General features: G+C 39.5%; 1 protein-coding gene across 1 annotated transcript in view; it reads left to right on the top strand.

Moving 5' to 3' along the window:
• THBS2 (thrombospondin 2) overlaps positions 1-13,798 on the top strand; it is a 49,197-nt gene extending 35,399 nt beyond the window's left edge. Inside the window, exons 18-22 of the mRNA XM_084623724.1 lie at positions 1,804-2,031; positions 3,204-3,475; positions 5,499-5,596; positions 6,542-6,681; positions 8,701-13,798. Of these exons, the coding sequence (XP_084479850.1) occupies positions 1,804-2,031; positions 3,204-3,475; positions 5,499-5,596; positions 6,542-6,681; positions 8,701-8,708 (746 nt within the window). The 3' untranslated portion in view covers positions 8,709-13,798. The remainder of the gene's footprint in view (positions 1-1,803; positions 2,032-3,203; positions 3,476-5,498; positions 5,597-6,541; positions 6,682-8,700) is intronic.
• Positions 13,799-14,476: the final 678 nt, after the last annotated feature.

Here is a 14,476-nt window from a genome sequence, read left to right as displayed (position 1 = left end):
TGCAATATTAAACTAGATTTTTTTTTAATTTAAAAAACTGTTTTGGGTTTTGAAAACCAACACAACTGAAAAATTTTGGTATTCAGCTTCAGTTTTTTATTGAAAGAATCAAAATATTCCATAACATTTTAAACAAATGAAAAATATTCATTTATTTGTAAATATGTATGGAAAATATTTGCCATTTTTCAACCAACTCTACTAAAAATTGTTTCACAGAGGAAGCACTTTAGGTATGTGTTGATCATGTGCACCATACACTTGCATAAATGGATGCAGTATTTTTCTTCATTTCTTTTCCTGAATTGTTGTGCTGTAGTCTAGGTCACTGTTAAATAGGTGTAATGGTCTACCATGTAAATGGTTGCAGTTCAGTGGTTAATGATGTGCTACCTATATATATATATATATATATATATATATATATGTTTTATATGTTATATAATACAATTTGTGATCCTTTAAGATAAAAACTGAGATATACTTTTGATATATCTATGAGTAATGACCCACAAAATAAATACATATGAGATACTTCCTAGTTACACGAGTGTATATGAAATTGCTGGAGTTCTTCCACATTGATGCTGGTGTAACTGAAAGCAAAATTTAGTTCATATGTTCATAGTGAGGATACATTTACAGTGGACCAGTTCTCGATTGGTGCTCTGGTTACTTTGCGCTGTATAGCTGGTAGTTATAGCCCCCTGAGGATTCTATCTGCACTGGGAAGTCCTTGGGTGATATAGAACAGTGATAGCAGTTCCCACACCTCCTCTCCTCCCAGTATCCTGGTGTAAAGGGCCATGGCTAGGATAAAGAGGGAATGACTTACACAAGTCTGTGCCCTGCCAATCTCTGTAGTGGCCCTATAGCCCTTGGGCTGCTCTAACTTCTATCAGGACCTCTGTAGTCCAAGGGTGATCTGGGGATTTGGGCAGTATAGTTCCATTAAAGCCAGCTTTTGCTCCTCCTGGTCTTGTGCCAAGCACAGCTCAGCCGGGCTATGGAGGTCTAGGCCAGTGTGTGTGTGAATGCACTTCTGTGAAGACTATCCCACAGAATCAATAGTACAGGTTGACTTGCTCATCATCATCATCATCAACGGCAGAATAAATCTTGTTCAACTTTGGCAAAAGCCAGACTATAACTAAAACCAAAAGATGTTCATGTGAGCCACACAATTTTAAGTTGCAGATGTGGATAGAGTTTGTGGACGACATGGCTTGTTGGACAAATGCTTTCAATATCGTTTGAAACAAAATCAACTCTGTCAGCAGTCAGGACCACTGGGAACTTCAGCAACATATGCACTGAATAATTAAAATCCTCATATAGATTCAAGAATTGCTTCTTTGATATTGGCAAAGGGAATAAAGTTGGAAATGCATAGTTTTTTTTATCTTAAATGTTAAGATAAACAAGTGCAGGAGTGCACAGCTGGTCAGAATTTGGAGTTCTACTTGGCTGTCAGACAGTGGAATGTGGAACCATTTTCCCACCAAGTTGAACTGCAGAAAGTCTTTGATTTGTTTCCTGAGGTCCATTCTCCTTCTTTCCGTCGGAAAGCCTGTGTTTGAAGAATACAATGGTGATCAAGTGCACTAAAGACATTTTACGTCTGCATCTGCATTTTACGTCTGCAACAAGTCCTTGTTGGTGGCAGGATGGCACACTACATAGGCTACTGGTCTCTTCCAGTGTAGTAATTCCTATGTGAACAGCTGTTGACTTATATAAATAGAGAAGGAGAGAGGTACACAATGCTAACAATTTTTGCCTGTGTATGTGTTCTGCTTGTAGGTGATGGCAGAGGTGATATCTGCAAAGACGATTTTGACAATGACAGTGTCCCAGATATTTATGACGTGTGCCCCGAAAATATTGACATCAGTGAAACTGACTTCAGAAAATTCCAGATGGTCCCCCTGGATCCAAAGGGAACAGCTCAAATTGACCCCAACTGGGTTATTCGCCACCAGGGTAAAGAACTGGTGCAGACTGCCAACTCTGATCCTGGCATAGCAGTAGGTGAGTATCAAAAGAGAAAAGAATTATCTGGATTCTTTGGAACAGTGCTGGCTGAAACACATACAGAATAATACACAGCCCCAGACCTTAGGATAGATATAGTGCTGTTTATCTTCAAAGCACTTTACTTTAGCTACAGCACTCTCTTCAACACTCCATTAGGTAGGTAAGTATAATTATTCCCATTTTACCGATAGGGAAAATGAGACAGAGGGTTTAAAATACAGAGTCACTGTCGGAGCTGGGATTAGGACTTTGAATTTTTCATAGTGACCTGAGTGTTCAAGCTGCTAGACCACACTTCTATTATACTTGGTGTAGCACATCAAACAACTGCATAGTCTTGTTTCTCTTTTCATATAGAAGCCCAACATAGCATGGATTGGTTCATTTACTCAAACGGGAGTATATATCCTGAGTGTCTGAGAGTACCTGCGTGTATATACCTGTCAGAGTTTTTTCCTGTTGCTGTTAGCACAACTCTCTGCTCAGCTGATGAAGAAAAAGCATTCTGTATTGAGGTTGCATATGAGAGAAAAGCCTGTTGAGCTACTTGATTCCATTTCATTTTGGAATGTCAGCTGCTATATGTTAGACCTACCTACAATAACCCCCACATGCATTTTTATAGAGTTAATTCTGATAGGTAAGAGGGAGCATAGCTGTTTCACTGATCTGAATAAATCAGGACTGAGGCAGGCTTGCAAACATACAACACATTAGTTTTTCTTCCTGCCAAATGCTTCCTCCTTGCTCCCAATTGGTACAGTAAGGGATCCTAATGTAAGACACTATAAATCTTAGTTTTTTGTTTAAAAGGGCTATCAAGTCATGTTGTTTCTGTAACAGTGGTATTACAAAAGGGAAAGGGACAGAGAAATGCAAAGAGTACTCAGAAACAAAGGTACAAAGAGAGGATGATATCATCTTATCCTCATCCCGGTTTAAGGAATGAGACAGAACAGATATATAAGTACTATATAAACAGTACATATGAGTTCATTCTCTCTCTCTCTCTCTCTCTCAACCCTCCCCCCCCACAAAAAGACCCCCACACCAAACAAACTAGAAAGCCCAAAGCAACAGAAATGGTATAACAGTCTGCTTTCAAGCATTCTGAATTTGCAACACATGGAGGAACTGAATATCTTGCACATTTAATCCCCTACCAGGTTTTGATGAGTTCACCTCTGTTGACTTCAGTGGCACATTCTACGTTAACACAGACCGTGATGACGATTATGCCGGGTTTGTGTTTGGTTATCAGTCCAGCAGTCGATTTTATGTCCTGATGTGGAAGCAAGTCACACAGACCTACTGGGAGGACAAGCCCACCAGGGCTTATGGTTATTCAGGGGTATCACTCAAAGTAGTGAACTCTACGACTGGCACTGGTGAGCACTTGAGAAATGCTCTCTGGCACACTGGAAACACACCTGGACAGGTAAGAGAATCAAGTCTTCATACCATTGAGGAGTGACCAATATTGTAAAAAGGGGGCTGACACAAAAAACGGTTACCAATTAAAAAAGGGCATTGAGGCTCAGTATGCCAATAAGAGTAGGGAAAATGGTAAATTACTTTTCAATATTATTTTAATTTTTGGATAAAATTGCCAGTCTTTTTAGGTGGTTTTGTTCTGATTTATTTGTACTGTTTTCACAGTAATGCAAAATATACATAGATAAAAGAGAATATGCAAAGTAGTTAAAAAGAATCTGCAAAATCAAAGGACAAGGAGTACAGGTCATTCTTCCAGGTTGGAGATAGTATTGTTGTTACACTACTTCTAAAAGCCCTTCATGGGCTTTATTCTCTTCAGATGGGTGTTTAAACACCCACCTTTGGGGCATCACTTATATCTGATGTTTATATTTCTGAACGTGGCTGTGTTCAGAAAGTTTGCCGCAAACTCCCATGTAGATCCGGATCTTGCAATAACTTCACACAGTGGCCCTTGTGACCCTAAGGAAGTCCATTGAAGTCAGTGGGGCACTACACAAGCACAGGGATCCAACTGCATACAGTTAATTCCAGGGTCTGGGCCTTCCTGGAGAGTTTTATTGTGCCAGAGATCTGAAACAATGTACAATAAATATTGGGCCAGTCTTGCAGTAGCCCGTACTCAGCTGATTAGTCCCATTTCTTTCAATGTAGCTACTCACATAGGTAAGTGTAGCAGGATCAGTTCTGTAGGGTGAATGTTGTGTGAGAGTGTGTGTGTGTCTGAACATGTACAGAACTCAAAGATAAAATATATTCCCAGGTCTCCACTCACCTTTACCTTCCTTGCACTTTTTCATCAATTATCAACATTTTCATCAAGTGGTCTGGAAATAAATATAAAATTACTGCTGATAAAATTTTTGGATGACACAAAGCTTGCCAGAGAGGTAAATAATGATGAAGATATGCCAGTCATATAGCGTGATCTAGATCACTGGATAAGCTGGGCACATTACAAACAAAATCTTGGCCATACCTACAGAATGGCAACTGTATCCTGGGAAGCAGTGATTCTGAAAAAGATGTAGGGCTCAGAGTGGACAAGCAACTGAACGTGAGCTCTTAGTGTGATGCTGTGACAAAAAGAGCTCATGTGCTCCTTGGATGTATAAACAGGGGAATACCGAGTAGGAGGAGGGAGGTTACATCCATATGCAGCATTGGTGAGACCCGTTCTGGAATGCTGCATCCAGTTCTAGTGCCCATATTTTAAAAAGGATACTAAAAATTAGAGAGGGTGAAGTAAAGAGCCAAAAAATGCTTTGAGTAATAAATAAAATGCCTTGCAGGGAGAGACTTAAAAAGCTCAATCTGTTTAATTTATCCAAGAGAAGACTAAGAGGTGACTTGATTACAGTGTCTAATACCTTCCTGGGGAAGGTGTGTGTGTGTGTGGGGAGGGGGGAATTCTATGCACTAAACGATTCTTTAATCTAGCAGAGAGAGGCCTAACAAGAACCAATGGCTTGAAGTTGAAGCCAAACAAATTCAAATTAGAAATTAGGTATAATTTTTTTTACATTGAGGGTGGAACAAACTAGCAAGGGAAGTGGTGGATTCTCCATCTCTAATATCTTCACATTTTTCTGGAAAGATATTCTTTAGCAGAGGATATTCTTTAACACAAGTTATTGGGCTCAATACAGAGGTAACTGGTTGAAATTTTATGGCCTGGGATATACAGGAGGTCAAACTAGAAGATCTAATTGTCCCTTCTGGCCTTAAACTCTATGAATCTATGAATTAATCTACTTGTTTGAGGGTAACTGATGTATAACTGAAGATGGCAATTTTCATGTGACTTAATATAGGTGATCAGAGTGTGGGGGGAATGTAGTTCAGTGTCACTAAATTTTAAAGTGATTTTTAGTTTGATGATACAAAGAAAATAAGCTGTGATCAGATATCCAGTTGCTTTAGTACAAACTGTTTCTAACGAAGCATTTGTATTCCTGTTGTAGGTACGTACCTTGTGGCATGACCCCAAGAATGTTGGCTGGAAAGATTATACTGCCTACAGGTGGCAGTTGATTCACAGGCCTAAAACAGGATTAATAAAGTAAGAAGTGTTTCAGTGCCTACAGATTTCCTAGTAATATAGCTTTCGCTTCGAATGAAGTAGTGGCTTTTAATGGTTTGTTTGTTAATTCCAGTGCTGCTGATTCATTCATGGCAGAGTGTCTCTCTATTTTTGGAACATTTTATTAGATTTTAAATAACTTCTGTCTCTCTCCTCACACACACATCATATGTGTTCAATTTCATTAGGACTGTTCAGTATTTACATAAACTAAATATTATTAAATAAAATATCTTGAATTCTTACTAAATAACGTATAGAAAGATACTCCTGTTATGGGCAGGTTATATCACAGTTGCGCACTCACTATGGTGTTTCTTGCACTTTCCTCTGAAGCAGCTGGTACTGGCCACTATCAGACAGGATACTGCTCTAGTGGGCCCATTGCCCTAATCTAATGTGGCAGGTTCTACGGTCCTTGTCCATGAAGCTCCTTCATCCTACTGGGAATTCTAATAGAAAAAAGAAAAATTAGATAGGTTTTTGAATAGTCATTAAAGTATATTTATTTGTGAGGAGGTAACAGACTTACTGTGAGTCAATTAAATTATGTGTATATTTCTCAAGCTAACCTCTGAGCATAAAGAGGCTTGTGGCTAATCAACATTAAGAACGTAACACTCCTTCTTTACAGTCCAGAAGACATAGCTGTAATAACACAAGGATTTGGGAAATTCTTTGCAGATGATGTTCATAAAATTACTCATGGAACAGCACCAGGGCTTCCAATAAATGGGCTATGACTACCAGCCAGACTCGGGGGAGGTACAACAGAGGAATGACCCATGTAATGAAGTTGTACTACATGGCATCTAGCATTAGAATTCAACATCATATCATCATCTGACAGCTGTTATTACATGTCCAATCTTGGAATGTTCTGTTGATTCAGGATACTAACCCAAAATATGTCTTTCTTTCCAGAGTTTTAGTATATGAAGGAAAACAGGTCATGGTAGACTCTGGACCAATCTATGATAAGACCTATGCTGGTGGACGATTAGGTCTTTTTGTCTTCTCTCAAGAAATGGTCTACTTCTCTGACCTCAAATATGAATGCAGAGGTTAGTTTTTCAGTGAACTAGGCAATTATGAAAGTTTTACTTATGCCTCAATTACTTCAGTCTCCCAGATAAACAGAACTATTTGAAAGAGGCCAGTGCACATAAAATGTATGCACTAGGGCAGTGGTTTTCAAACCGTGGGTCGCGACCCAGAACTGGGTCAGAGCATGTAAGGCTCTGGGTTGTGGTGGCTCTGGTCAGCACTGCTGACTAGGCCGTTAGAAGTCCCACCGGTAGTGCTGCCTGGCTGAGGCAGGCTAGTCCCTACCTTTTCTGACACTGCGCTGCACCCCAGGAGTGGCCAGCTGCAGGTCCGGCTCCTAGACGGGGGGTTCCACTGGGCTCCATGCGCTGCCCCCACCCCGAGCACCGGCTCCACATTCCCATTGTCCAGCAAACGGCCAAAGGGAGCTGAGGGGGGCAGTGCCTGCAGGCGAGAGCCGCACAGAGCCGCTTGCATGCCTCCACCTAGGAGCCAGACCTGCTGCTGGCTGCTTCCGGGGTGCAGCGTGGTCCTCAATGCCAGGACAGGCAGGAAGCCTGCCTCTGCACCCCCGTTGTGCTGCTGACTGGGAGCCGCCCAAGGTAAGCCCGTGTCCCAATCCCCTTCTCCAGCCCTGAGGCCCCCGCAAACCCAGAGCCCCTACTGTACCCCAAACCCCTCATCCCTGGCCCCATCCCAGACCCTGCACCCCCAGCCCAGAGCCCTGACCTCTTCCTGCACCCCAACCCCCTGCTGCAGCACAGAGCCCCCTCCCACACCCTGAACCCCTCATTCCCGGCCCCACCCCATAGCCCTCACCCCCACACCCCTACCCTCCACCCCAGCTCTGAGCCCCTCCCACACCCTACACCGCAAACCCTTCATCCCCAGCTCCATTGCATCTCTGGCATCAACAATTTTCTTCAACTGGGTCTCCAGAAAAAAAGTTTGAAAACCACTGCACTAGGGAGAAATGATGGAAATAGAAAGTATCTTCCCGTTGTTGAATGGAATCCTTAATCCGTCAATCATTCTGAAATAACTCAATCAATTGTTAACTATGAATGAAACAAGAGGGAGTTTATTTTGAGTTGATCAACGTGCTGTCCTGAAACATAGACTTAAGCCATGTGCTTAACTGCTTTCCCGAATCAGGGCATGACTGTATAACATATAGCAATAGTCCTGATAAGTTTCAGCCAGAAGACACCTTCCAAAGCCAGAAGGGACCACAGCATAATTTAGATACTGATTCATTGAAATAGCTTGGATCCCACTAGTCTTAATGTAAATCTGAATAACGACAAACACATGCTTAATACAATCAGCCTGGAAAAAGAAGATGGAATTATCTGAGGGAGATATTTGTTTGGAACTGTGTGTGCATACCCAGCGCATTAGTGCGTGTTGCATGTGTGATGGTTACCTTCATGTCTGACACACAAGGACTGAAGCAGGGAATCTCTAGAGCTAAAAGTATGAACTGCTACAGCTTGAGCTAAAGAGCCAATGTTACCTAGCTGGGAGAAGTAACAACTCATATCCTCTGTTGATCAGAGCAGGACTTGTAACGTATTCAGCAGTGGGTTACTCATGCACTTGCAGATTTATGGATAGCCCTTCTTTAAGGAGGCATTAAGGATTCAGTGGATATTTTCAATTATCATTTTATGGAAGTGTAGGACTGGAGGGGACCTCAATAGGTCATCTTGCCCCTGGACTCAAGGCAGGACTAAGTAAGAACGAGACCATTCCTCACAGGTGTTTGCCTAACCTATTCTTAAAAACCTTCAAATATGGTGATTCATGCATTCTCCAATTTTTTTTTAAATATAATGAAACCATCCACAATGTTTTAAATAGTACTATATTTTCACATTTATAAGAAAATGAATTCAGAACAGGAAAAGTTATCTTTGTATTACTCAGGCTGCTTCCCTTTACTGTAGCACATTTAAGCTCTTGTTCCATTTTTACTGGATTCCGAACCAAATATGCCTCTGCACCAATTAATATTGGTTTCTCTTTTGCTTTAGATTTCTGAGCTATGGTTGCTGCATTACCAGCAAAGTACTGTAGATGCTGTGCAACCTAGACACCTCAGTACATCCTGGTACTCCCAACATCTCTTTCTGTGTACCTCCTCCTCCTCCAGCCTTCTGTTCAACTGACTTTGTACCTCCCTGCTGCCAAGAGTGCTCAGCCAATCCTACGCTCAAGTGCCTTCTGAAAACGAGGACTAATGGGACCTAAATGTGAGCGTCCAACCCACCACTGAAGCAAAAGCAGATTGATACATTAGAACATTTTTGTAGAGTGAAAACTTAGCAAGACTTGTTTGTTTTTTTACAAAGGAATGACGTTTACATATAAAGTGTAATTACTTAATGTATTTATATATATATGGAGAAAAAGGGGATGAGTATCATCCATTGTCTTAAACAAGTGGGGAAAAAAAGTGTAAAAAACACTTTTTTATGCCTAGGGTTGACACTTCCCTTGCTCCGATCAGGGCTGGACCTCAGTAACACAAAACCTCTGAGCCTAATTTCGGTAAAATAACAAAGGGACAACACCAACAATATCTAGCCTAATAATGAAGAAGCCATTGGAGAATAAAGTGAAGGCCACATAATATGAAGATGGCTTGATGCAAAAAGATCTTTCAGCTGATAAAGATGCTTTTACTAACTCTTTCAAAAATACCTTTTAAGATTAGAAGTTGCTGAAACTTCAGATTTTTAGTTTCTAATAATGTCTCACTAGAAATAACAATGCATGTTATTTGTATGGACTTAAATCAGGACAAATACAATTGAACCAGAACTTAAACATCAATATAAGAAAGCATAACAATTCAGTTAAGCACTTAAGGCCATCCACTGTGGCTTTTATAAAATGGTTTCCAGTTGGCCAGTGTACATCTTATTTTGCATTTCCTCTTCATAAACATATTTCACGACCATCTGGAACAAGTTGAACCTGCATCACTTTCCCATCTCTGCTGCAAAAAGCACTTTGACATACTGAATCCTGATCTAGAGTTATGAAAAGGTAGCTACGCTACCATTACCTAATTTGGTAATTCAGAAATTAAGGTTCCAGTTATAAATATTTTGTTAATATTTCTCATGATTACACATACTGCTACCTTCTCTGATAATTTATTTTTAAAGCATGTCATACAGTGCATTAGTAATGCATTAACAAATAATGCTAGAACAATCTGTTAAAGCGTATCACACCATGAAGCTATCATTGTAGCAATGTACACACTTGTTTAAACATGCGGTTTTATGTCATGACAATCCAGCATTCTCTAAAGTAGCACATGATTAAATAAATAATAATGAGGAATTTATAAATGGAACCTTAATATATATACTGTTATCCTAATTTTAGTATTTTGTATTGTTACCTATGTCTGCTGTATATAGAACTGTTTTATTTTTTAAATAATGCTGAAGGGATACCAGTGTTTATTCTAACCAGATACAACAGTTATTCAGTTATACAATAGTATGCAAGTATTTAACACTTTTTTGTTTTGTTTAAGATGTATGAGCTTTGTTCACAAAAAAAAAAAACTCATGCTGGTGTAATTTTAATCACAGATGAGGTTTACTAAGGGAATAATACAGTATCTCTTGCCTTATCATAGGGCATGGTGAGCCAAATGTTGACTCAGCTCTTTTTTTCCTTTTAAATAGATTTTACTGCTATATTCATTAGAAAGAATTCAGTTGCACATTTTACAGTCTCTTCATATGAACAAACCCTTTAAAAAATCCTCCTTATGAGGTTTTTTGAATTTGTTGCAATTCATATTTTGTTGTTTCAAATTGTATCCCCAAGTCCCAGTGAGAAAGTGGGGAGACTTCATTAAATGTAATGATTGTGATGGACGTGTAGGGTTTTTTGGTTTGGTTTTGTGAAAGCAAGACATCAGTGTGGGGATGAAGATGTTAATATTTAGATTGTACCATAATTTTCCTATTCTATGTAAATTATTTATGAAGATTTTCTTTTTTCTTTTCCTTTTTTCTTTGCAAGTGTGTGTGTGCCTGTGAGAGAGAAAAGGAGGGAGAGAATGAGATCAATGAAACTTCACTTTGTTTTGCCAAAGATTGTAAATAATTATTTATTTGTTTACACAGTCAAAATTCACCATTTAACATCCTGCTTCATTTAGTTAGATCATTTTTTATATTTTAACAATTAATGATAGGAAATAAACTGTAAAAAGGTTTTATAAAAAAAATCTCTTTACCTTTTTTATAGTTAAAAATGTTTCTTAAAAAAGAAAGAAAGAAAGTGCTACCATGCCCTGAAACTCTCTGGTATCTAAACAAACCTGTTGCTTGGTTAAAAATCATTTCATAGTCAAACAGATCTGCTGGTTAGTTACAAATCATTGAGTATATTTTAAGGATGTAACAGCAGGCTTCCTGGGCTCATTGACAGGAGCCATAATTCCATTTGAGCCATTTAATCTCTTGGTGAACCACCCAAAGTTGTTTTATTTCTAACACTATAATTGAGAAATTCACTCCTGCTTCTTGTCATTGCCAGACAAATGTACAGGTTTCTGCACTGGATCTTGGCCAGCGTAATTGAACAGATGTATAGGCTGATCCTATAATCCTTACTCCCACACACACTATTGAAGTCAGTGGGATATATTAGTGTGAATAAAGATTACCCACACAATCAACGGTTTCAGGAATGAGCACAAAAAATGAGAAAAAATTCTCAAAACAACACAACAATGCTTTGCCAGACGATGAGCTGCAATCATTTGGAGATGGGGGCAGGTGAATTGTTTTAGAGAAAACAAGAACACCCATCATGCCAAAACTTCGCACACTTTGCGAAATGAACCTGAACCAAACCTTTCTTTAAATTTCTGAATAGGCTTGCACACCCCCAACTTTAATTTTCATGTGCCTTTCCAATTTGGTGTTCCAATGGGGATAGGAAACAAAAGGTTTTTTGGGTGACACTTCTAGATAGGATCTGAAGTACGAGAAACGTCACACAAGAAAGCCATAGAATCTTTTGATTAAACCCCCCAAATCTTTTGAAAGCATATCTGAACTGATTCTGATCTCCAGGCTTGTGGAGAGTTATCTGTCTCTAGCTTTGACTGCCGTTTGGGCTGCAGAGGCAAAGGCTTCTTTTGGTATACTGTGGCACATAGCCTCAGAGAAAGGAAAAGTCTAATAACAGCATGGCAAAAATACAGGGTCTCTGAAGAAAATAGGGATGAAAATGCCTGAATAGAAGGTACTGCTCCCAGTTAATGCGTTCATATAAAACAATAACATACTCTGACCTTTCTTCATACGTCTAGCTAAATTAGAATTGAGGATCTTGAAGTTCAGAAACATTTGGTTAACGTTTGAAAAAAAAAAAGCAATTTAATTTTTGCAGCCTCTGAACTTCTTTCTTCAAGATGGAAATGGAAAGAGAAGTGTTGAAAGAGACCCAAAGGCAGACTGTTTCTTCAGTGGGCGGAGCAGTGGGCCAGTGAGTAGACCTGAGTTCTGGTTCTGCCACTGATTTGTTTTGTCCAATGTCACACATCACTTACAGTCCCTGGGCCTCAGTTGCCCCGTATATAGAACAGGAATGATCAAATTTGCCCTCCGTTGTAAAGTGCTTTGAGACCTGTGGGTGAAAAGTGCTATGTAAGTGCCATGTATTATTATTTCTGGACCAACCAAACCAATCACTACTGAAAGTCCCATGAAAGCACGTTGTGACTAGATTTCCAGTCCAATTTTGTAGCAGTTTAGCTATTTTAGATAAGCTTCAGCTAGGCCTCTGAATTTTAGAGCGTTTATCTGAACTGAGCTGCTGAATCTTTAAAGGTTTGTCCAGCACCACCAGGTTAAAATAGCTACAAGGGTTTTCATCCAGGAGGAAGACAAAAGCAAGAGTCAGACCTGTGAACTCTCATGTTAAACAGCCTGAAAAGTAGCATAAGTAATGTTAACATCTGTGTCCACCATAGGTGCTGGAACTAGGGATGATGGTGGTGCTGCCTCACCCCCTGACTTGAAGTGGTTTCCCTCATATCCAGGGTTTACAGTTTGGTTCAATGGCTCTCAGCACCCCCACTATATAAATTGTTCCAGCACCCCTGATGTCTACTGCTTGCTAGTTTCATTCTGGGGCAGCAGAATGTAAGTCAGTGAGCCAAATCCTGATCTTGATGAACTCAGTGGGAGTTTTGCCATTGACTTCCATGGGATCTGGGTTAGGTTCAGTGTTCAATTTGCACAGCAAATGTAAGTAAAAGAAGAGCTAATGCTCACATGGGAACATCTGCTCTACAAAGCCATTTGAAAAATAAATAACTATGTAATAACTTGGCAGAGATTTGTTCACAATATGGAGGGGACCACCCCTGTAGAGCAGGAAGGGAGACCTTGAAACAAAAGGAGCATAGAACCACTCGAAACAAAAGGCCATCTGATCCAGTATCCTGTCTCTTGACAGGGGCAAAAATCAAATGCTTCAGCGGAAGGTGTAAAATCCATATGATTAAAAATTATACTTTAACATGCCTATGGGGGAAATGTTCTTCCTAGCTGCATGCATTAAAGGCTAGTGGTTGGCTTATGTCCTGAAGCATGAGTGTTTACTTTAGCAAGCTAATATAATTGCAGATAGTTTTATTATTCCTGTTGGTGTCTAATTTATTTGAATGTCACTTCTTGGCCCCAGTAAACTCTAACAGTGAGTCCCACAGTTTGATCATGCATGACATAAAATATATATTTTCTCTTCTCAGTTGTAACTGTATTACCTTTTTCTTTCATTGGATGGCCTTTTTTTCTTGCCTTATGAGAGAGGGTAAACAATATATACCTCTATCATGTCAGTTCTGAATTGTTTCCTTCCCAAACCAATTTGTTCTTTATAAAGCTACGTAACGGGAAGGAGATGCTGTCATTCTGTGTTGTGTGTGTATGTAGGGAGATCACCTCCCTGCTGATGGGGGAAAGCTGCCATTTTGTATTTCAGTACAGATACAGGGACACTCACTGTAGTCACTCTCTCACTCTCACATGGAAACTCTGTAATTTGTTGTTTTTCTTAATCTGAAATAAATCATCTAGACTGAAACATACTTGTTTTATCTGCCCCCAACATTGTCTCCGCCTAATTTCTAACTGGTAGAGATTGGTTTAAACCCTGAAACATGAGGTTTAATATCCCTTCCATAGTTTATTGGCATTAATTATAGCAGCACTAGACATTCTTGTTATTTATATAAATGTCCATTCCCTTGAAGCTTGCCAAATGTTTGGCCTCAGTGACATTTTGTAGTAATGAGTTCAACACTCTAATTATACGTTGCCTGGAAAAATGATTTCCTAGCAGTTTTGATTTTGCCACCTTTTAATTTAATTGACTGCCCATTTGTTTTTGTATTGTGAGACACAGAGAACAGATGGTTCCAAGCTACCATTGCTATCCCATTCAATATATTATAAACTTTTATCATGTCCCTCCTTATATTTCTCCTTTCTTCCTACAAGAACTTTTCTATGCCCTTAATCATTTTATTACCTTTACCTGAACCCATTTTATTGCCACAATATACTTTCGGGGGGTTGGAGCACATAATATTCCAGATGAGACAGTAGTATTGATTTATATAATGGTATTATAATATTTATCATGTTGTTTTCCATCCTGTCCCTTATACATTGTACCTTCTTGTTTGCTTTCCAGACTGCAGCTGCACACTGAGCAGACGTCTTCATTCCGTCATGCACAATTATGCACTTTCCTGAGTTG

Source organism: Lepidochelys olivacea (assembly GCF_965140295.1).
Source record: "Lepidochelys olivacea isolate rLepOli2 genome assembly, chromosome: 3".
NCBI classification, from domain to species: Eukaryota; Metazoa; Chordata; order Testudines; family Cheloniidae; genus Lepidochelys; species Lepidochelys olivacea.
This window is presented reverse-complemented; position numbering and strand designations above follow the sequence as displayed.